General features: G+C 36.1%; 1 protein-coding gene across 1 annotated transcript; it reads right to left on the reverse strand.

Moving 5' to 3' along the window:
- Positions 1–10,258: 10,258 nt before the first annotated feature.
- On the reverse strand, positions 10,259–17,834 carry LOC149196659 (F-box protein PP2-B15-like). Its single transcript, XM_089405608.1, has 3 exons — positions 17,427–17,834; positions 11,084–11,202; positions 10,259–10,865 (listed from the first exon to the last, which is right to left on the reverse strand). The coding sequence occupies exons 1-3, from the start codon at positions 17,712–17,714 to the stop codon at positions 10,376–10,378; spliced, it is 897 nt and encodes a 298-aa protein (XP_089261734.1). The 5' UTR covers positions 17,715–17,834; the 3' UTR covers positions 10,259–10,375.
- Positions 17,835–24,913: the final 7,079 nt, after the last annotated feature.

A 24,913-nucleotide genomic window follows, 5' to 3' on the forward strand; every position in this document is an offset into this window, starting at 1 on the left:
ATTAGAAGGATATAGGTGGATCCCAGTTCCAAAATGTAATGGGGTATTGGATGGAAGATCCTCCATAATCTCTTCTATCGCAATCAGTCCAGGTGGAAGAGGTAGACCGTCAAGTCCGTAAAATATTTCTAGTGCCGAAGAAGGTGCACACTCTGCAACGATAGGTGTTGGAGGGTTAACACTTTCTGAATCAGTCCTAGATGGAATTGGTTCAGGGATAGATGTGTTTACCGTTACAGTAGGATTAGTTCTAGTGTCCTCTTGTAACTGTGGAACTTCTTCTGTAGAGGCAGGTTTACCAGAAATAGTTGGAGTAACTGGAGTCTCCGAGGATGTTGAAACACAAGTTTCGAACAAACCAAGGGACTTTGACCCAGTTAAACGAGATCACTTGGCCCGGAATGGTTTCATTTTCAGAGTCAAAGACGGTTGACTCATTAGTCTCCACGAACAATGGGGTTTTGATTGACTTTCTTCCACGATTGCGGATTATTTGATCAACTCAAAATAAACAGGGAAAAATGTTATTCCGATTAAAATAAATTTTATGACGCTTTGACACAACTTGCTTTTTCAATTTTTAAGAGTCGAAAAAGCTAAAGATAACTATAGTTGCCTTCGATTTTTAATGAGCCTGAAGTGACAAGTGCTCAGATGGACCTTTTCTTTTAAGGAGTCTAAAAAGGAACGAAAGTGACTGCTCTGGAAATCTAGACAGAGGGATTACCAAACCAATCGCAAAACTGCAGAATACTTTTTACGGTAAGACTGTCAATCTTCCCAAATGATGTGTTCAATGCATTGTGATCGATAGGGTGGAAGACACGGCTTCCTAAGGATAAAGGATGTAGCCTATTGTGGTCTCCCAATATATACTCGACGGTACATGGGAGCACAAGTCCGTACTGGCACTTGTCGTATCAAAGAGGAGGAATCACCCAACCTACGATGAAAGCGATAGTTACCAGGCTTTACAACACCGGAATATGTCTCTAGCCTAGACTTCTAAATGTTGTGCGTTAGGTTCCAAAGCGTTTTTATGTTCATTGAGGTTTATTTTACAGTTGATCTTTCTTAAAAAGTTTTCCTTTAAGGTTCACCACGTGATGTAGATATACAATTCCTAAATATGCAATCTAAGATGATAAACAGTCGTTTATTTTTTTTTTGCAATGAAAATCTTAGCTACTAAGGAAAGAGAAATGAAATTCTTTCAACATAGAGCAGAAAGCACACACTAGATGCACTTTTCCTAAATCAACTTCAACATGCAGTCTTAATGCAAATGCACATGCATGTATTGTTTTTTAGTTTCATTAATGTGAAAATGACAAAAAGAAAACAAAGTATAGATCTGAAATGTCTTCTTTCAAAGCGATAGTACTAACAATTTTCTTTTCAAAAAACGAAAGTAAATCCAAGACGACACTTTGCGATTTCGAATTCAAAATTGTTTTCGACACTCGAAATACTAATGATTCAAATCAAATACAATGGAAAAAGTGTAATCGACTGTCTAAAAGAGGAATTCTTTGTAATACTCTTTCTCTTGACTGAAAACGACACTTGTGACACTTTCAAATCAAAAGACGTCAGTTCGATTAAGCTACTATTTGCACAAGAGAACTGTAAATGACAAAAAATACATAATAAAAAAAAACATTCACAATTCTTTATCGATGGAGGCTGAATAATGCAAAGGAAGATGGTTTCAACAGAGATATACTGATCACAGACAACAAAACTACTGAATAAAGCTAAAGACAATGAAGAAAAAACCAAAATCTGGAGGCAAAACAGTCTCATCTAATCATCGCACCTGTAACATAGGGAAACAGGGATGTATCTCACCTACAGCACTCGGGAGGTGCAATGCATCCAGACTGCCAAGAAGAGACAATGCGATGGTCCAGGGACGAGACTGAGCTTAGTTTTTTCTCACAGTTTGCAGCTAAGTTCAGGGATTTAGGCTGAGCTAATGATTGTCAGTAAACACAAAGTATAGGGGCTAATCTAATGAGGTTATTTGAGCTACCACCAGGGCACTTAGGATGTTTGCAAGTTAGATGTTCAGTCCATAAACCAACCCGGAGATTGACTGAAGCAACGTTGATCTACTTTGCAATTTCATAGCAAAAGCAGTTCGAAGGCTAGTTGGCTTAACTTCAGGCTCCATCTGTGGTTTAGAAAGCAAACAACAGTAACGAAACAAACAAACTATTCGCTCCCTAGCAAAGTTGCCATTTTGTTATTGAGAAAACTAGTGTCCATTTAGAGCTGCTAGTCCCACTAAGAAGAGTAGCTATCTTAGAAACAAACAGATTAAAGTTACTTGTGTTTTCCTTTATGAGAGATAGATGAGAGAGAAGCAAAGAGTACCAACCTCAGTCTTTTGCTAGTCTCCTTGCTTGTTTCCTCTCTCCTTTGATAGAGCTTTCACCACTCCTTTCTCGCTTGTCTCGCTTCAAAGAACACCTGTAGAGTCAAGGCAGCAAAATACCATCAAAGCATAGAGATATATAGTCATAAATAATGTAGGATCAGATGTACATTAACCATATAAATGCACACATAAACAAGATTCAGAGATATACAAGCATATGGAGGAAAACTCAAATAGCTTTATTGATAGAAGTAGTAGAAAAGAGGATTACAACCAGGCTGTTTGATCCAGCATCATCCTCCCAGCATGAAAGCCCTCTTCACCTCATACAAAGCAAGATCACCCAACAATGTCTTCAAAGAGAAACCAACAGCACTTCCTTGCAAATTACAAAATTCCAGCCTTTGGATCTCTTCGAGAGGGATCCATATATAGATGTTTACAGGAGAGTGAGTCAGCTTATGGGATTTTGATTAGTATCATTTCACTGATATTTCTTGGTTCCACTTGGAGATTTTAGATCCCTTACTCATCCCTGGGTGAATTCAGAGAGGCAAATGTCATATGAGCAGTTTCTAGAAGATTCTCTGGGTTTCCACCTAGCAAACTGTTGCTGCCATTTGTCTGCTCTCGCTCATCGCACCCTACAGAAGGTCTTTCCAGTATGCATCGCACCCCCCGTGTGTAATAGGTGAGATGCATCGCACCTTATGCATGGAGCAGTCTGTATGGTCCTGTTTTGACCAGTTCTGAGTAGTTTTCATGGAGAACTTCTGGGAGATGATGTAATCTGCTGACCTTGTTCCTTTAGGGTATGACACAACACTTTTATGGGTTTAGAAGCCCTTGGTTTATGGACATATGTGATTGGCGTTGTAGTGCCCAAATATGTCTATAACAATAGGGATCCAATCAAGATCTTATTCAAGTAATTGTTTTTGCATTGTCATTTCCCTGTGATCTTATTGTTCTGAAAATCTCATTCTATTTTGGGCAGTGACCTAGGCTCTGTCCATGAAAAAGTGGCTCAAATCTCAGGGACGTTGGTGCTGTGCTGTGCAAAAAAGTCCTTGGACACTGGCTTGCAGGCCTGTGAGATCATCCAGAGGTCCTTGGACGCTGGCATGCCCATAACATGAAAGCATCCAGAGGTCAAGTGGTCCAAAAACTTAGTAGGACTTGCAGGCTGGTTAGTAGAAAGATTGGGATGGTTCTTAGGAGTCTCATTGCTGATGTTGAAGCTATGTGTTAAACACACATGAGAAACATAGAATAGGAAAAATAAATCATGTGAGTACGTTTTTTATTAACATCAGATATACATTTATAGTACAATATGTGACTCTTGGGTTTCAGATCCCAAGGTCTCTTGGACTGCTTTTGTCCATTCGACTTCCACACTAACCCATTAGGATTAGGTGTCCAACATTCCCCCCCTTAATCCGAAGGGTTATGTATGAGTCCAAGAAGAGAGCTGTAATACAAAATGTGCAAAAAATGCATGGTAGCACTAGGCTGAATGTGCTCTATGAAATGTTGGTAAAAAAGGGCGGTGGTTTAAGGATGACCACCAACACTGGAACGCTTAGTGCAGTTCCCGGAACTCTTCCAAAACTGGCAAGAAGCTGGAGTCTTCTGCTAGAGGAAGTGTTCTTAATCTGTGATGGTTTAAGGATGACCAACAACTCTGGAATGCTTAATGCAATTCCTGGAACTCTTCCAAAACTGGAAAGAAGCTGGAGTCTTCTGCTAGAGGAAGTGTTCTTAATCTGTGATGGTTTAAGGATGACCAACAACTCTGCGATTCCTGGAACTCTTCCAAAACTGGCAAGAAGCTGGAGTCTTCTGCTAGAGGAAGTGTCCCAGATTGCCAACTGAAGGCATGTTCAGGCATCTTTGTCTATGGCTACAACTCTGAAACTGGTGTGGCAGGTTGTGGCTCAGGCTCGCTTGATGTGACTTTGAAGCTTGTAGATGACCATCATTTCCCCCCCCTGTCAGATACAAGGTGAGATGATGGAGAAAACTCAACTGCAAGACTGTTCAATACTCTGGAACAAGTTCTGACATGTGTTTGGAATATCTTCTTGGCTGTTGATGCCCATTGCCAAGAAGCGATCCATCCAAGATGAATCTTTGTTCTTGCAGGACGTTTGTTTCTGAAGCATCTGTGTGAAGAATGGCTGGTTTTATGATAGTGCTTACATGGATGAAGATCAAAACAGTGATCTTTCAGATGGCCAACTCGATCACAGTGTTGGCATTTCTCAATCTGTTGTTGTTTTTATTGCTGTGGAAGAGGGGCAGAATCTGGAACAGCTGGAGGTGAACTGTCATGAGGAGCAAGTGAACTGTTATGAATGAATCCAGCACTCTGAAACTGAATGGGCTTGGCATAGTCTGGAATATGAAAGGACAAGTCCTTGTCATATCCAAGACCAGTTTTGTGCTTGTTGTGGACAAGCTGTTCCCAAGGTCTGATGATGGGCTTGGGAAGTGCAGACTGAGTTTCTGTATCTGCACATACAATTGCTGCTTTATTGGGTACTGGATCTGAATGAACTTGAACAATATTAACATGCTGCTGATGGGTGGTTGTCTCAATGTTCTGAACAAAAACAGATTCAGAATGGTGTCTATTTTGATGTAGCTCTTCTTGCTGTAGCTGTGATTCACGCTGCAAAAAATCGATCTTTTCCTGTGCATTTTGTAGACATGTCTGAATTTTTGAGAGAGATCCTATGCTGATTTGTAATGTGTCATCAACAGTAGATTGTATAAGAGTTTTCATGAACTCTAATACTTCACTGATTCTGGCCATTTATGCATTAAAAACTGATCAAAACTACTACTTAATGCAGAAAAGTAATACCCACTCACAGTACACAGCAATATCCTTTATAAATGTCAGCAAATGATCAGTGTGCAATATAAAGGATTACAATCAGCTCACCAAAATCTTTATGCAGCAGTGGAATCAAGGAATCAATGCACTATAATGAGTTTTAAATACAATGCCACAATTGGGGCAGCAGCAATTGCAAACTTGCTTGGATCCTTCAAATACTAGAAAGAGCTGTCACAGTAGGAATACCAGCAGTAAATTTCTCTATTAGATCATCCTCTGTGAGATCAAGAACTTCAGGATCCATTGTTGTATACATAGGTCTTCAATTCAATGTTTCATACATAGTCAACGCTAAACACAGAGAGGGTACGTTGCAGACTATTGTTTCAATGCTTCCAGTAGCAAGAATGTTTATAATTTCATCGCCAGACGTAGATGGAGGTGGACAACTTCACCATTAATGCTTGATGTTAAAGGATTGGAATCTTCTGCCGCTACAGCCAGGGAACACACTAAAATGTCAGAACATCCTACTTCTCTTCATCAAAATATTCAAGCTGAAAGGGTCCCATTGTTGGGATCAATATCTGCAATAGTTGCACAATCACTAATTCACAAAGTTGAAGAAATAGTGCCACCCAAATTAGTTAGTTTTCTAATAAGGGAACAAGACGAATTTTCAAGATCTTTGCCATCAGCTGTCAATATCAGAGCTGCCAGGTCTCTACCACTAGCACCAAGAACTAATAGATCAGATTCAACCAATACTCAGTGTAACTCGCAGTTCAACGATTTTCTGGACAACTAAGACCACCTTTCAAGGCACATTATACTTGTGGGTTCTCTTCTTCACAAGCATTTTATGTCCTCAAATAGCCATGGTCAGAGTAGGACTATAGACTATCGGTTTTGAAGCTCGCAATCTGGAGATCCGACTGGAATTCAAGTCACACATGGCACACATAAGTCACATGTACACTCAAAGCAAGAGGCAGAGTTGCTAGCAGCATATAAGCCAGTAAACAATGCAACATATTTGATAGCCAATTTGAATCGAATAGAAGAGGTGACTCATGATGCTGTAGAGTCTTTTTAAGAACACAAATCGCATAGTCCTATATTATGAAGACATGTATAGACCGCCGCCTTCGATCACAAAACAATAAACAAATTGACCGACTGACTGGAGTTATTGAATTAAAGTGCACGCAACTCGGGTAGGAGATAACTCAGGCAGCAGCAAAAATGAGTGGGTTCCGTTTCACCTTCCTCAAGACACCCGTCCAGCTACTTGGAAACCTAATTCTTCAGAGAAACAGTTCTTACTCCGCCCTTTGCACACGGACCTATCCAGGCTACATATTAGCAAAGTCGCTTGCAAATATAGTTATGTAGGAGTATTCACGTAGGGCTTTGCACCCAGTTCTTTATCATTGAATCGCATTCATCTTATTCGCACAATAATTCAGTAACATGGTGAATACATTCAATTATCTTCTTCAAATATATGAAATGCAATCATGCAATGATTTATCCCTTACTTTCAATAGTTCATTGATTGCTGCAGAGGAGGAGCCGTGACTGTTCTAGAAGCCCAAATGTTGGACACCTAATCCTAATGGGTTAGTGTGGAATGGTGAGTTTCTGTCGATTCCACTTCCTTAACATGACTTAGGAGGTCGAATCATATCATAGTAACTTCTCATCACATGTTTACCTCATTTGGTCGGTTACTTGGGCAGATGTGGAAGGAAGGTATTACAGTAGTTCATGTACATTGAAAGACATTATTTATAAACTCACACATCCATATAGTCAATTGTTATTTGATAATTTGCATGGTAATTTCATAGTAGTATTAGGTAAATATGAAAATATAAACATAAATTTAGAGATGAAAGCTACTTAGGCCAATAAGCATGTGTGTTTTGGAATAAGACTTCCATAACTTTAATTTAATTATCAATAATTATGAGGTGGATGGTTCAACTAAATACTTTGGAATACTCTTTAGTAATAGTCACAAATTGAGATTTATCTCAAAAGTGGTTATGTCTATTTTACCTTTTTAATTAAATTGATTAATTAAAAAAATATCCTATAAACAAGTGTAATAGTAAATGAGTTATGATTTTTTGGACATGTAATATTGATAAACTATAGTATTGGTCCATCATATTCTAAGCATAAATAAATTAAGTATCTCCATAATCAAGTGAGAGTGAATCTTCATAGCTAAAAATTTTGTTATATGTTTTTATCAATGTGTATATGATTAACTCATATATTAATTTTTTTTAATTAACAACAATAAAAATTAAAATTAAAATTATTGTTTAGTTAATTTTTAAGTTTTTTAAATTTTTTGGTAATGGAAAGTAATTGTTTTGATGCTTATTACCATATATTTCCTTTATAATTATGAAATAAAAAACTAGATTAAAAAAAATAAATATGAACATAATAGACCTAATCATCTTTCTTTTAAAAAATTCAATTCCTCTTGTACCCACCATCCAGTGCATATACACAACACTGTGGAACCTTGCAGATTCTAAAAATATCATATACGGGACAGTTAAGATACAGGTAAAACAAAATTAAGAATTTTGAAATATTCCAAAATCCGCAAATCCAGATAAAAATACCCATATACACACCTAATCCTAGCCCTCACTGTGTTTCAAAACTGGTTTCGAATTTGGTTCAATGAACCTTCCTCTGTTCTCGTAATGGTCTTTCCCCATCCCTTTAAACTTAGATGTGCCCTGGCTGCCTCACAGTATAGCGTCCAAACGCTGCCCGCTGTGGGCAAAGTATCAGGTGAGTTGGATGGCGCAGTACTACGGTGAAAGTACGAGGGCGAGTTTTGATGGCTCAGTTAGTTCCCTGCTCCTGAGTGGGTCCTTGGAGGCGACTTTTATATGGTTGAGTGGGATGGGCCATGGTTGCAAAAGGATGGTAGGCGGGCCAAAAACATAAAGAGTCAATTCCTAAGTCAATTATGGCATATTGGCTCTCTGTTAAAAGTGGGAGAATAGTATTGCAGCTTTTGTAAGGAACATGCTACAAATTGCAACTCATCCTCTTCTTTATTCAGAGTGTCGACATACAGTACAAAAAGATTTCAAGACATGATATTCAGACCCATTAAGGTCAATTTGGCGGTTGATGCAAAGTATTAAATAAGAGAGAAAAATCAATGCTGCTAAAAAGCATATCTGCTGTTGTGTACATCTGGATCAATGCTAAGCAAACATTTTGTATAAAAAAAATCAGAAGAAAAAAAACGCTGGCTTTATTACTATAAGTAAAGTCCAGTACATATTTCTGAAAATAAACATCAAAAGATAGTTACATTCTGTATGCTCTGTCAATCATGTTGTGCTGATTTCCAAAAACCAATATCCAAAAGTTATAAAATCCTTGTTTTATGGAGCCAAATTCTGATCTTATTGCTAAGTTGGGTTCTGATCTCATTGCTGAGTCTAATTCTAATCTCATTTTTCTGTCCTGTTTCTGATATCATTTCTCAATCTTTTACCCCTAGAATTTGATATTATTAATCTAATATTAGCCTCTCCTTTTTTTATCTGTATTCATTCTGATATCATTTCTCAATCTTTTTATCCACCTATCTTTTTATCCACCTGGAATTTGATATTATTGCTCATTCTATTTTATCTTTACTTTTTGTTAAGATCACAAAATACTCAGAAAAATGGTACTGTCATTGTTGTTAGCATCATTAAACTAGAAAACTTATTTATTTATTTAGAATTTTTTATTTTTATATAAAGTGGAATATAGATTCTCATAAATCTGAAGCCCGGCCCCAAACCACCCTAACAACTTCATGGTATAAACATATTAATGCAAACCTTGTTTTCCTTTGTAAAGGATCTCGTGAACCAAAAAAAGCATAACATTTTCGCTAGAATCGAACAATTCCTGTCAGCAAAAGCAAATTTTCCAGTTCAATGCTAAACTGCAACTTATCGACTTCGAATAGAAAGAAAGTAATATAGACAGCTGGAGAATTTTGGATTTTATAGAAAGTAATCTAAACAAATTTGAGAATCTTGAATTATATTAAGTGGAAAACAATCCAGGAGCATGGGTGAATGAGAAAGATTTCTTTCAAAAGCAGGGCTAAGATTCCATCCAAGCATGGGTGAATGAGAAAGATTTCTTTCAAAAGCAGGGCTAAGATTCCATCCACTTCTTGGTCAGTGAAAGAATAAATACCGATCGAGAATGGTATTGGGTTCAGCAACATCTCTCGGATTTGACTATACATCAGGGAAAGACAACCAGAATATAAAACATTTTACAGTAGCCTTCCCCTACAATAAATGATAGATGTACATTGAGGATATTAAATAAAAGGCATTGTTTTACTATTTTAGTTTGAAAAATATATCTTTATTCCAACCAATACAATAAATCAATTAAACTAAGTATAAACAAAAACAAAAGCTAAAATAATCATCTGAAAGAGTCGTTAATAATAACCACAAAAACTTTTGCTATAGCTATTTTTGTACATTAAATGTATTGGACAAATACATGGAAGAAATGACATAAACTCTATTATAGTCATTTCTGTACATTGAATTTACTCCAGTAATCGATTATAGATGCATACAGTTGAACATATCCAAATGAGAAATCTAATATTCCCTGGAAATTGTTCAAGTTAAACACAGTGAAAGAGAAATCTTCATATTCCATGGAAATTGTTCATTTCCAAACCACTCGAAATGTTGATTACAAGTTTTCCGTACAACAAGACCGCTATACTCGTGACCAAATAGGAAACTTCCGAAAGGATATTACCATCACTAATTACAGAAGTTCCTAAGGGATGAAATACAACCAATATATATCGGAGAGAACTGTGTAGAGGACTAGTTTGTCTAATTTTTTGGTGGACACTTCACTCATTATCTCCAAATAAAATATTAAAAAGTGATGATGAGTGGAGTGTCCACCTGAAACATTGAAAAGTGATGATGAGTGGAGTGTCCACCTGAAACATTGGATAAACTAATCTACACAATTCTCTTCCCAAAAATATTATCAACAATATTAGCAACATAAATAATTATAAAAATCTCCAAACCCATATATATCATTCTTCTTCATTTCTTAAATGAAGAAGTAGGTTGAATCTTTACCCCATCTAAAAGAAGTCCACCTTTCCAATTCCCACCTTCCCATTCTCCCATGCAGAAATCTATTTCTCCTGGATTATCCCCCTCTTCATGCACAAAAAATCTGCCTGCATCAAACTCCATCCAACCCTCCTCTACATGTCTCGAGGTAGTCATCTGATACCCATCATCTGCAACAGGTTTATCTGTGTCACTCAAATACAGGGCATATATCTGCTGATCACCAGTATCAGTTTTGACTGAGAATTTGACTGGCTTCTGACTCCATCCATATGGCCGAGACATGTGGGGATTCATGGCTCTACGTCCATAGATCCTATTAACACCACGACGTGACTCCCTGAGTTTCACCCTGAACGAGATGGTATATTCTGTACCAGGAGACAAAACCTTGCAGTCAAATAGACCTCGCACTTCAAGCCAGCATACAGTAACTAGTTCAGCTACCTCCTTGAAACTGCAGTTCAAAGTCAAAATTGTGTTGTTAGCTTCTTCTTAACATTCCTTCTATCCATGGAGCAAAGTCAACTTTTGACTATACTGTGCATAAAATGTGCACTGTGTAACAAAAGTCTAATTGTTGACTTCGTTTAAAGTCAACTATTGACTTGAGAAAAAGTCAATGGTAAACTTTGTAAAAGAAGTCAACTATATGAAAGAATAATGTTGTATTACCTGGAGTCCTCTCGAGAATTCCACTGCCAGTACCGAGCTTCATCTCCCCAAGTTATATGTAGCTCTCTTGGGGACAAGATAAAACACAATTTGCCTGTGGCGCGCTCTATCCAGAACTTCTGAAATAAAAAACGACGTGGAGGTCAATAAGGTCAAACATAAATAAGCCATGTTGAAGAAACTAAGATATTTTGAATGGAAACTAAACTAGTCAACCACAAAATAAAGAATCACAATAACCAGTGAACACTGCATGATTGAGGCTATTGCTTAATATCAAATACATCAAACCATGGGGATGGGCCATCTATAAGTTCGTATGCGAGTAAATTGATACAGACTGAATAACTGACCAAACCTAGAACTTTGAGCACAAATTGACTTCATCATAAGTTGAGATTAGGAGCACATTATACTTTCAAATGACATTGATCATCGTTAGCAGTTGAATGACAATGGGCAAGGGAAGTGTAGGACATGTAGATCCGAGTATGCAGAACAGGACATGTTGACTACGTAACTAGAAACAGGGCTGTATATATATATGAGAGTTACAAACAAAGATTCATAATGCATAATATAATGTCAAAATTTAAAAATATTATATCATCCACTTTTTTTTATTAAATGATGTGAGACAATGAATTATGAATATTATAGATGGGAATAATATAATAGGTATCAATATTATAATTTTTTATATTTAATTTAAGATTTAGAGTTGTTTATGTGAATTCTTTTCTTCTCTATTTAATTTAAGATTTGCTGTTGTTCATGTGGAGTATGACCTTGTTCATATGACTTTTTAATTCCACATGACCTTGTTTATATAAAATATGATTTCTTAATAGGATTTCTTGTTTATATAAAATATGATTTCTTAATAGGATTTCTTTTAGCAAGTAGTTCAATCAAATTTAAATTATTATTTCATTAAAATTTAAATTAATTAATACCAATTTATAATGTTCTCCAAACTCATTTAATTAAATAATCAAATTAAAAAAAAAAAATCAAAATATAAATCCAACTATTCTGTAACCTTGTCTCTCCTAAATTATAAAGATATTTTTGTTAGCTTTGTATCTAAAACTTAGAATTTTCAAAAACATACATAAGATTATGAAAGTAGTCTTTCAAGCCATGCACTTTTTTAGTTGCAGAGAGAAAGTATCATATCTCATTCACATAGATTCTTATGATAGTAAGTGTTACATGATTTCAAATGCCTTGTGCTCATTAGCTAGTTATTATGGTATAGTGGGTATGATATCGATATCAATACAATAAAGTTATTTATATAGCTGGTATATTATTAAAAATTTAAATTGATTTTTAATGAAAATAAGAAAGTAAAAGTTATAGATTTAAAAAAAAAATATTTAATTATTCGAAATGGAAATGGAAAGATTTAATAGATAAGTAATTAAATTATATATCTAATAAATACATCTACATATTTTTTATAATGAGAAATTAAAATATATATGAAAAAAATATGTTTTTTTATTCTACTTACTTTTATACATCATACATCATGATAAATTAAAAATACATTCGATAAACCTATAACCAATCAAGTTGGAAATAGAAAAAAGGAAAACATTTCTAATTATACTCTAAATTTGATTTCTCATCCAATGAGTGCATATATTTGAAATGAGTAGTTTTCTTTCTTTCTCATCAAAATCATTTACCCTCATAGTTGACATCATCATCTAATCCTATTGGTTCTTTTGAAGTTAATAATAAAAAATTGAGGTTTGTCTTTTACTTCAAAATTTGTTAATGTTTCTTTCTCTATATTGTAAAATCTTGGTAAGTCTACCAAAGAATGTAGTTTTTCAATGCTTTGTGATGTAGTTAATTAGTTTGGACATATTAGGACAATGCTAGAGCTATATATCTAACATATCATGTTTTGAGAATAGGGGTCAAATGTATACCCAACATGTGTCCTAATGTGTCACACTCACATGGGAAATATAAACATGTAAACCCTTAAAAGCATGTCATATTTCCTGGTTTGAATAGTCAAATCAATGATTAATAGTTTGCATATATCTAAAAATAATTGGTAGTTTGTTTATAGCTAAAAATAATGTTTTTGGTGAGAAACCCATAATTTCACTAAACTACAAAGTCTATAAAAAATTCTCAAAGTACACCCAAAAATGTAAAACAAAGTATAGTTTAATCATTTCCTATGTAGTGAAGCCATTCAATGTATATGACATAATGATTCTACAAGAACATGACACTCACTAAAAATAACTCGTAGTTTGTTTATGAGACCTACAATTTTACCAAAATACAAATTCTATAAAAAGTTTCCCAATATATACTCAAAAATGTAAAGCAAAATATACTTCGATAATTCTCATGTAGTGAAATCATTCAATACATATGACATTTTGACCCTAACAAGAACATGATACTGAATACACATATGTAGTGAAGCCTTCCAATACATATGACATGTTGACTCCAACAAAAACGTGACATTGACTACACCTAAGTCATTCAATGCATATGACATATTGATTTTAACCACTACACCTATGTTTAGGTGTTTAAGGTAATAAGTGTATTTTATTAGGATTTTCATATAATTATCCTAGATTCATTTTAATTTACTCTTTTTAAATGTTTTCATCTAATTAAAAAGAATTCATTTTAACTTAAATTATTTTTAAATACTTTCAATGTATCAAGGTCAATGTATTTAAATAAATACTCTTTTTAAATGTTTTCATCTAATTAAAAAGAATTCATTTTAACTTAAATTATTTTTAAATACTTTCAATGTATCAAGGTCAATGTATTTAAATAAATACTCTTTAAAAATACAAAAACATTAAAATTTACCACTCAGACATTTTGAACCATCTTGACAATCAATAGATGTATAATAATATTTATTTCCCACTTAAAAGTTTTGAGTAATCTTAATACTTAATAGATTTAGAATTAAAATTAATTTAAGTGGGTAATGACCTTTTTTTTTTCCATGTATTAAAAATTAATAAATTTAGAATTATGATTAAAAGAGTTAATAAATTTAGAATTATAATTAATTTATGGTGATAACGATATTTCTTGTAATATTTTTATTCATATATTAATCGAGAAAGCATCAAAGACCTCCTCCTACCAGGGCTGTAGATGGGCCTCTCAGGAGACTGTAGGTAGATTTATACAGTATGTAGATAGAATCTTCATCAAGAGTCTTTTATTGAGGTTTATTCACAGGACACAAGCATAGGAAAGAGACAAACCAGATATTATTGGGCAATTAGATTCATTGAATCCCAGATTCTCTCAGAATCTAATAGAACTCTGTTGTTTGGTTTAGGTTGACTCCTCAGAACTATGAGCAAAGCCAAAACCTTTCAGTAAATGTAACTCACATGTCATCAATTGACAGCCAAATAGTTGCCCTACAAACACTGCAACCTGCAACTTTTCTGAAACATTTCTTCGACATTTACCTTTGACTTGACTTGCAACTCTTCTGCAACATTTTTTCGACATTTACTTTTGACTTGCAACCTTCTCAAATATTTCTTCGACATTTACTTTTGACTTGCAACCTTTCTGAAACATTTCTTCGACATTTACTTTTCTTCGACATTTCTTCGATTGCAGATTCCCGGAATATTCTCGGATCCGATGGACATGGCCGCAGGACCGCGGCCATGTCCCTCGGATCCGAACGCGGCCATGTCCCTCGGATCCCGGAATATTTCGGGAATCTGCAATCCACTTAAAGCTCACCGAGTTTTGCCCTAGCTATTCGTAGTGGTGAAGATTTTTTCGACATTTACTTTTGACTTAGCTACTCATAGTGATGGTGGTTTTGTGACTTTGGCGGATCTTCATTAATAAAATATTAGTTGGTTTACTGTTTGGTAATCAACTTGTTCACACCAGTAAATTTTATAGGTCTAAAAGCATGCAATGAACCGCATCTCTCCCCTTTTTCACCGGATTGAGATATGACCAACTTGTGCCTCCTATGCAATTATCTTGTTTTCATGATGCCAATTTTGCCCCAAAGATGCCATTATATTTTCTTTTGACTGCATAAAATCTATAGCCAACTATAAGCATCTCTTCTGGCACAAATCATTTTTGTCCTTCAAAAGAGTATTGGTGCTTTCTATTCAAACTAATAAAAAAAACATGTTAATGCTCAAAAACTCAGCATTTTTTTCACCTTATTGTTGACGAGACTCTTTACCCTTCTTGGAAAGTTATATACGATTCCAAGATTCATTCAATTTGGAATAGCGAATCCTGATGGTAACAAGGGAATCTCATAATATTTGCAATCTGATAATCAGCTAACCTTATGCTTTTCAAGTATTGTCACTTCATCTACTCAGGTGTTTGACACTCTGTCCATATTTTATATGTTTCCTCCAACATTCATTCAATTTGGAATGGCGAATCCTGATGGTAACAAGGGAATCCCATAATATTTGCAATCTGATAACCAGCTAACCTTATGCTTTTCAAGTATAGTCACTTCATCTACTCAGTTGTGTTTGACACTCTGTCCAGATTTTGTATGTTTCCTCTTCTAGATTATTGTGTTACATCTGGATACTACTATGCTTTTGTTGAAAATTGTGATTTCGATTTGTGCCCTCGCCCCACCTCCTCCCTTTTATAAGATTGGTCAAGATCAACCCATATTTGAAACAATACTTTAGGCATCTGGGAAGCCTTACAAAACCGTTTTCTGTGCTTGGGCAGAATTATATCCACTCTAGATGCTACATTCCTTAGAATTATGTCCACTCTAGATGCTACATTCTCTAAAGTTGCAATTTTTTATTAACTCAGAAAAACGAACGAGTGTTTGTAGTAGCCTAATCCGTGTGCTGTTTAAACATTAAAATAACTGAAAAAAAGAAAAACAATTTTATGAACTCATAGATGTAAGAGACTGTTACATTTTTCTTTTCATTTTGAAAAACCAGTATCTGTTGCCTAATCTGTGTGCTGTTCAAACAAACAAACAATTTAAAGAAAAAGCAAAGCAAAGCAAAACAAGAAAGAGTGAACAATGAGCCGAACTTGGGGCAGGTCCACATACATTGGAAGTATCTCAAGAACTTAGACCAGATCCACATACATTGGAAGTATCCCAATGTAACACAAACTGGCTTAACAAAGCTAGAAACTTAAAAATAAAATCTAGATGTACAGGCATAGATACACCATAACCTTGGAACTACTAGATGTTAAACAAAATTAGTTAAATGATTTGAAGATGTTCACCTTGAAGGACCATCTAGGAAACTACTAAATTTGGATAGAATGACCCTTCTTGGAAACTAATAAATTTGGATTAAGAGGGATATATGACAGTTCTGAGTATGTTCTGAGTAAATTTGGATTAAGATGGATATATGACAGTCTTGAGTAAGTAATTTTAGCAAATTTGCATAAGATGGATTAATCACAGCCCTGAGTAAGTAATAAAAATCCTCTGAAACGTTTAAGTAATTTCAACAGATCCTCTGAAACGTTTAATTATATTTTAATGATGAGATTGCAACCTGTGTCTTGAAATGGCTTCTTGACAAAATTCAAAATGATGATTGTAGGATGACTATTAACTTCAGTAAGATCAAAAATGATCTATCCGACCTTATTAAGAAGGTGGAATACTTCCAGTAAGATTGAGACTAAAAAATGATCTATCCAATCTTGTTAGGAAGATCAAAAATGGTTTGAGATTAAATTGGAAATCTTTAAACATTTATTTCTCTACACGAAAAACATTTAAGATATAAAGATATAATATTATTATAAATTAGTTTGATGTTTTAGTAGATGTTTTTATAGTCAATAAATTATAAATGTTCATGAAAACTTCAGGAGAAGTGCGTTGGGATTGGGCAAACATACTATTGCAACACAATCCCAACTCACAGTTCTTCAGAAATTTTCCTCAATAATAAATATGATTGCAACACAATCCCAACACACAGTTTTCTTCCTCAATTAGAAATTTGATGTGGTTGTTAATTCGAAATCTTTAGAAGTTTAATAGAAAAGCATTAAGATATATATTATAAACTATTTTGATATGATCATCGCAGCAAATTCTTTGATCCAGTCCTAAATCTAAATCCAAGGTACTATATTCTAGTAACACAGGCAAACTTCCTATGATAGTTTTGAGAATAATTACATTTGGTAATCGCAACAAAGCTGGGTTAAGCTGACAAAGAACACTGATAATGGAGTCTGCATCTATAATTTACCATCCCTGCTGTAATTCAGATTGAAGGAGATTAAGAAAAAGAAATATCAGTTCCATGGATACCTTTTTGCTGCAGTCGATCAATTGGGGATGACAGAGTGTTAAATATAATTCTTTCTTGGAAGAGAGCTGCAGAGGCGAATCGAGTCTTTCAAGAAGATGGCGGTATTGAATTGGAAGCATTTTCTCCCAGACCCAGTCAGAGTTCCCGGCCAACCTGAATGTGTGGCTGACTGCGCTGAGCCTGCAAACATCTCTGGGTGTGGTCAAGCCGAGTATAATCGAGATGCAGCTCTCTGGCAAGTTCCCCAAGTTCCCCAAACCCATGAGCCCTGCCTCGTGCTCATCCATACTTCTGCAGCAACAACAACAAGAAACTCGAAGTGTGCAGTTCACTCCTCTACCCAATAAACGACGTTGTGACCACTCAGTGCCCAGAATCCATTTTTATAACGTTTTCGATGGGGCGACTTTCGCCTAATCAATCCTTGCTTCGCCACGAAGGTATTTGAGGAGTTCAACGCCTCGGAAATGCATGCAGTCGGTGCATGCATGGATGAGTTGTGTAGATGACAAGTTGGTGTGTTGCCCGTCATCGTAGGGATCGTAGCCGCAAAAATGTGGCACAGGCGCAATGATGGTGGCGTGTTATAGATTTTAGCATTCAACTTGGAAAATCTTGAAGCAACCGTCTTAAAGAAATAATGTCAAAAAAAGAGAACGAAACAAAAACAAACACAAACACTAACTTTATCATTTAAATTGATAATGGATGTATATCTATATCTATAATATCTAGTTAGTTAATTTGATCATGGAACCGACTGCTACAATTTTCATAATGTATACATCATAGTTAATAAATAACAAATTAGGTTAATGCTACAGTTAAAAGTAGAGTGGTAAAAATGTTATTTAATAATAATAAAAATAATATGTTTTTAATATATTTAAAAGACGAGACAATTTGGTGGATTTTGTATCCAAGTAATATAGAGTCAATTTCTATTTCTATCATTATAATTTTTAGATATACTAAAAGCGCACACGTGTATATATATTGAATTTATTCTTACTATTATCACTATAATATTTAGTTGAGCGTTAAATAAATAGGACATTCAAAGAGTTTGGAACCAATAACCATTAATCAAGAATGCCTTAATAATACATACACCAATGCAAAACAATAATTATAAATATTAAATCAACCTAAGACTATATTACATTTAAATTTATTAATAATCAAGTTTCTTAATGCAGGACAGGGAATTAAATAATTAAAATATAATAAACACTTTAATAAATTTGATATTCCATGTTCCAATCATAATTTAAGTGAAAGAGTTGAGTTATTTAATTGAATTTAGATTAAAGGTAAGTCTTTGTATATTTTACTTTCAAGTTGATGTCTTTTTTTAATCCAAATCATTTTTTATATATATTTCATGAATACGTTGTTTTTGGTTTTTTTTTTTTTACATTTCAACATATGTGTATTGATTTTTAGTTGTAATATTACAAGTATTTTTAACTATAATATATTAAGTTTTAAGTAGTTTTACACTTTGATATTCTTATATCTATGGAAGTTGTTTATATAATATTTTTTGTGTGTGTCTTTTTATCCCTGTTACATTTTTTTACACAACCTCACAATGTCTTTTTATCCATTATCCATTTTGTATCTTTTCTATTTTATATCTTACTCTTCAAACCATTTTTTCCACCATCATTTCCTTATTTTCTCCTTCAATTTTATATCATCTGGTTAATATTTTTTACACCAACAAATTTCATATTTTATCATGCATTTTTATATCTTTTTATATCTTCTTACTTGATTTTGCTGGCAACTTATTATTATTCATAAGTATCATTTTCTATTTTTATATAACTATTTTTTTGTTTTTTTTTTTGTAAACTGAGGTAGGATTCTATTAATATAACCGAAAGCAGACTATATACAGAAGTTTAAAACAACACCACCCGCCCAGAAGGGAAACCGGGTGGGCTTCGAAAGTATATGACACCCATCCAAAAAAAATAAGTTGCCAGTTTGTCAAATCTGATAGCAAAACTGCCTAATCTACCTATCGACATACTATGCATAGCTATAACTGAAAACGAAAGAACTGAAAACGATATCATATTATCAAAAAAGTCATGCAATGACCTCCAGGTTCTACAGCTTCATAGCATCGGCAGGCTGGGCCTCAGGTTCTGCCTTAACTATCCCATTGTCTCTAAGCAACTGGAGTAGCTGATCCATCTTTCTGTCCTGCATCATAAGAGTCAGTTGAATATTCTTCATTTCCTTTTTGAGGTTAGCCTGGGCGAGCTCCAACATTTCTTCTGCAACTTGCTCCATAGCCCGTGCCAGAAGACGCTTCAGTCCCCAATACACATGCAAGGATTGCTTATAGAGTGACATACGCCCGCGAGTATGACCCGGATCAGGGAGATAAGTCTCCCAATCTAGCATTTCAGGGTCTGACTGATCCTGCAAAGCCTGCTCTTCAAGGTGGTCGATGATACGGCGAATATGTGGATGAGTTTCCTGAACAAAAGCGTCCTCTGCTTCGTGAAGCTTGCGTCGCATATCCTTCTTGACGCGCCTACCTCCGGAGCCCCCTGCCCGACTACCATCCGCAAATTGTTCACTATACCTGCCACGACCCCTTCCTCTCCCACGTCCCCTCCTGCCGCGACCACGACCTCGACAACGAACATACTCCTCCTCGTCATCATCCTCCGAGACCTCCTCCTCTACAGACTCATCTGCAGCATCCGCGGGCTCGGAATGCTTCATCCATTTGCCAACCTTACCACCGGAGGTCGGCCATGGTGCTTGCGCTGCCACCCCCTGCTCTGGAGCTTCTTTCTGCCCGTCGGACTCATCAGAAATTTGGTAAATGGACCGCAGAGTTTCCTCCAGCGTCTGCGTCCCTTGCTCCTCCAAGACAGCCCCCTGGCTACGCGTTCGCCGGCCCTCAGTACGCATGGCTGCCATCCTCGTCAACTTCTGAGACAACAAGGTCCAATTGCCCAATTCGACAGTACCTGAAGCACTCGCCCAAATATAGTCACAGAGCCCTTCTCGACCTGAGGCACTCACCCAAATATGGTCACAGAACCCTTCTCTTCGACCGGTTGGTAGATATTTCCCCCTTCTCTGCGGCAATTCACCTTCGCGCGACCAGCTTAGTGCGCAATGCCCTATACCGCTACACTCCTGCAACAAAACCTCACCTCTCAACCAGACTGGCGGTATCACCCTACCCTGCACTAAAACAACTTCATTCGACCACCCTCTACTAACTGGCAGAATCCCCTCGCATGCATGCAACATTAAAAGAGCACAGCTCGACCACCTCCCGGTTCGTTTGATAATTAATCCCCAGCTCTGGGTAGAATTACACGTCTCGACCCACATCCCTTGATGTGATAGACCGCTCAGCATCGTGATGCCACCACCCTCCCTCCTCTGGACGCGCCCGGGCTGCCTCCTTGGGATTGTAAATTCGTTACATAGCTGCATTAAACCAGTCTGCCAACTGGGAATTTTAGCAGGAACGTACCGCCTCCAAATGATTACAACGATGGCTCGGATTTGTACTGTCTCCCATATTCGCCACCCCAGCATGAGATCATTAACTGGTATCCCCCTCAGCCCTCCATAGTTCCAGCGCATCCACCTCATGACACCGTGTCTACACCAAATTGTCACTGCCACTCGCCTCATCATAATCATGCCGAATGATGGTGGCCAACTCAGCCCATCGTGGGTCGGCCTGAAATCCTCCCCAGCCTCCATCCAACACCCGATTGGGTGCACCTGTTGCCCAGTTTGCTAAATGATCGGCCGCTCTATTGCCGCGCCGCAAGACATGACACAAGGTGATATACTCGAGCTGTCTCAGCTGCCCTTCTATATCTTGGACAATAGCCGCTATCCGCCAACTCTTAGTGACTTGTTCCCACGTTTTACCATACTGCAACTTCCGTAGCAATTCAATAACCATTTGGGAATCACCCTCGATAACGAGGTTGCGATACCCATTCCTGAAGGCTATTCTGATGCCATGGAAGACACTCCAAAGCTCTGCCTCATTATTGGACATCTCCCCGCCCCATTCGGCGTAGATCCAGCGCGGTCGCCCTTGACCATCACGAAAAATCCCACCCCAACCGGCCTCTCCAGGATTACCCTTTGAGGCACCATCAAAGGATAATTTAATCTGATTTTCACCTGGGAAGCGAAAAAAATTTGGACTCTTCGCAATATATCGCTGGCCCCTGGCCAAGTTGGGATACAGCATCGAAGATTCAATATTCAATTTAATTAAAATTCTCTGCTCTGCCCCCGTCACTTTCCAATCTTCCTCTCCCCAAGATTCAGATAGGACAGTTTCTTTAAGTGAACGACAAACTCCCTCCCATACTGTAGCCTCACAGCAACTGCGAGCCTTGAAAATGCGACGATTGCGTTCTTTCCAGATCTCCCAAATGACAAAACCCAACGATAAACTCCATAGTCTCCTAACAATTTTGCTATGAAACTGCCCCGCTCCCCATTGGATAATGGTACCGCAAAGATTATCAGGATCTCTGTGCGAAGAACCGAAGAGGGCACGAATTTCCTCCCACAGACTCTGACTATACCTACACCGATTGAGCAAATGTTCCTGGGTCTCAAATGCCTCATTACATAACGAACACCGGGATGGTCCAATCATACCACGTTTCTGTAGGTTATCCCAAGTCAAAATCCTACCTTTACACACGAGCCATGCAAAAGTGGTAACTTTAGGCCACCATTTAGCATCCCATATCTTTTTCCATATCAGGGGGTCTGCAATTCTATCGTCCTTTGTTAGCCAGAAATACGCTTCTTTAACCGTAAACATACCTTTCATTGCCTTTCCCCAACGTAGGATATCATTACCAGTACGTACCTTAATTTTCCGCGACTCTAATTCCCTGGTGAACCGTTGGTGCACCTCCGGAGCAATGCGCACCTGCCAATCAGGAGGGCTCTTCCATACTCTCCATACTGCATTCCCTTCTACCGGTCTCCAAAAATCCTTAACATAGTGTAGTCCTGCCCGCTGCGTCCCAGCTTGAAGGTCATGGAATATTGGATGTGTCACCAACTTTTCCCGTTGTTGCCAACCATCCGTCCAGAACCTAGCTATATTACCTTCTCGAATTTCCCAGAAGGCATAGTCCCTCACCAGATCCTTGTTAGCTCTTGCTAGTTCCCAGATGTGCGACCCTGCTGGTGTGAGATGCACCCGAAGACGACCATCCACTGATCTTGGCATATTATATTTGTGAGTCCATATTTGCTTCCAAATATCCATACCCCCCTGCACCCATCGCCACCACAACTTTGCACCTAAAACCTTATTAACAAGCTCTGGATCCCGAATACCCAGGCCTCCCTCATCTTTCCTCTTAATGACATGCTGCCACGACACCAAGGTCCATTTTCGTTGCTGATGTGGACCTCCCCAGAGGAATTTACCAAAGATTTCACGTAATTTACAAAAAACTCCCTTAGGAGCAGGTAGAATGGACAAAGAGTATATAGGAATGGAGAGTAAAACAGATTTGAGAAGTACAATCCTACTAGCTAGATTCAACAAGCGGAACGACCAGTTTTGCAATCTTTTTCGAATCCTATCAACTAAAGGTTGCCAATTCTTTATACGCTTCGAATTCATATCTAAAGAAATGCCCAAGTACCTGGTGGGTAATTCACCCTGTCGGAAACCTAGCACACGAGTTAGATGGGCCTTAACAGCTTCAGGCGAATTAAAAATAAAAGTACAAGATTTTTCATTATTTACCGCCATACCTGAAGCACTCATAAAATCTTCCAGGATATGTTTGAACCGCCTTACCTCTCTGAGTGATGCTTCCCCAAACAACATCAAATCATCTACAAACTGCTGGTGTGTAATGGGTAAGTGCTCACCCCATAAACGAATGCCTTTGATTTTCCTGGTCCTGACCTCCTGTTTAAGTTTTCGGCTTAGTCCTTCCATAGCCAAGATAAACAAAAACGGTGAGATCGGGTCCCCCTGTCTTATACCCCTAGTGGCATTGAACGTATCGGAAGGTATCCCATTTATCAATATGGAAAAATTCGGAGTGGAGACGAGACTACTGACCCAATCTATCCATCTTATTAAATATATTTTGTTTGAGTTAGGAATATCTCTTGTATTTTAATAGATTATTTTGTATAAAAAGATTTTGCATTTACCTATATTGCACATTTGTATATTTTAAAATTAGAATAATATTTTCTAACTCTATATATTATTTTTCCTTTACAAATATCCCACATTAATATCTCACATAAATTTTAGTTATAAATATTTATAATAATAAATTATTTCTAATAATAATAGTGATTTATAATTTTTTTAGTGAGCTCGGGAGGCTTCTCTCCAAGCTTTTTGATCATAGGAATAAAATCTTAAATCAAAATAAATAATCTGTTTTCTTTAGGTCCGATAGACCATTGTTTGGTCTCAGCGGAAGTTCGTCGTCGTCATCGTCGTCGCTCATCATCATCATCATCATCATCATCATCATCATCATCATCATCATCATCATCATCATCATCATCATCATCATCATCATCATCATCATCATCATCATCATCATCATCATCATCATCATCATCATCATCATCATCATCATCATCATCATCATCATCATCATTCTTACAAAATCTTACAAAAGGGAATTGAAAACATATTTGTAAAATATGAATCATTCTTACAAAAGGGAATTGAAAACATATTTGTAAAATATGAATTAAGCATTCCGTTTCTGTGGATTCCAATATACATTTATTTTAACTTAAGATATTTTAAATAATCAGAATTTTATATTTATCTTTATTATATTGAAGAATGTGTTTATTTTAGAATAAAGATTTTAGAGTTTTTATTTTTATATTAATATTAAATTGAGAAATGAAATTTAATTTAAAAAAATTATAATTTTCAGACATTAAATTAAATTTAGTTTTAATTTTAATACTTAAATCTTCTTTTATTATTTTATTTTATCAATTATATATATGTTTTATAATTATTGGTTGAATAAAAAAGTAAGATGAAAGTAAGAAGGGACCATCAGAAAATGTACTTAATTGTAAAATAATACAATTTATTTTGAGTGATAGTCTTATCATATTAATCAACTACTTAATTTAGAAAAATTACTTAATTATAAAATAATACAATTTATTTTGAGTGATGGTCTCATTATATTAATCAACCACTTAATTTATGGTTACATTAATATTTTAAAAAGTTAAAAGTTAAAAATTATATTCATAATATATATTTTTAATTAAATGATTATTTTCATATTAATAATGATGGTTTTATTTTAATACTTTGAATGTCTTTTTATGTTTTAAACCAAATTACATAATATCAAAATGTTTTTGTTGTGGTCTTACTAGATTGGAAATCACATTAATTGTCTTTTATCCCAAATGTTTATATACTAATAGGAGACAT

Source organism: Pinus tabuliformis, chromosome 2_2 (genome assembly GCF_031772625.1).
Source record: "Pinus tabuliformis cultivar Carrire ecotype Pingquan chromosome 2_2, CPIR1, whole genome shotgun sequence".
In the NCBI taxonomy this organism is placed as follows: Eukaryota; Viridiplantae; Streptophyta; class Pinopsida; order Pinales; family Pinaceae; genus Pinus; species Pinus tabuliformis.

What these genes read in the sequence shown, in the direction of transcription:
- LOC149196659 (XM_089405608.1), bottom strand. Translation starts at nt 17,714, where the DNA reads ATGGATGAGCACGAGGCAGGGCTCATGGGTTTGGGGAACTTGGGGAAC. An exon ending in TGATCGACTGCAGCAAAAAG is followed by an intron (nt 11,203 to 17,426) that starts GTATCCATGGAA and finishes TTTTTATTTCAG; the next exon opens with AAGTTCTGGATAGAGCGCGC. An exon ending in AATTCTCGAGAGGACTCCAG is followed by an intron (nt 10,866 to 11,083) that starts GTAATACAACAT and finishes TTTGAACTGCAG; the next exon opens with TTTCAAGGAGGTAGCTGAAC.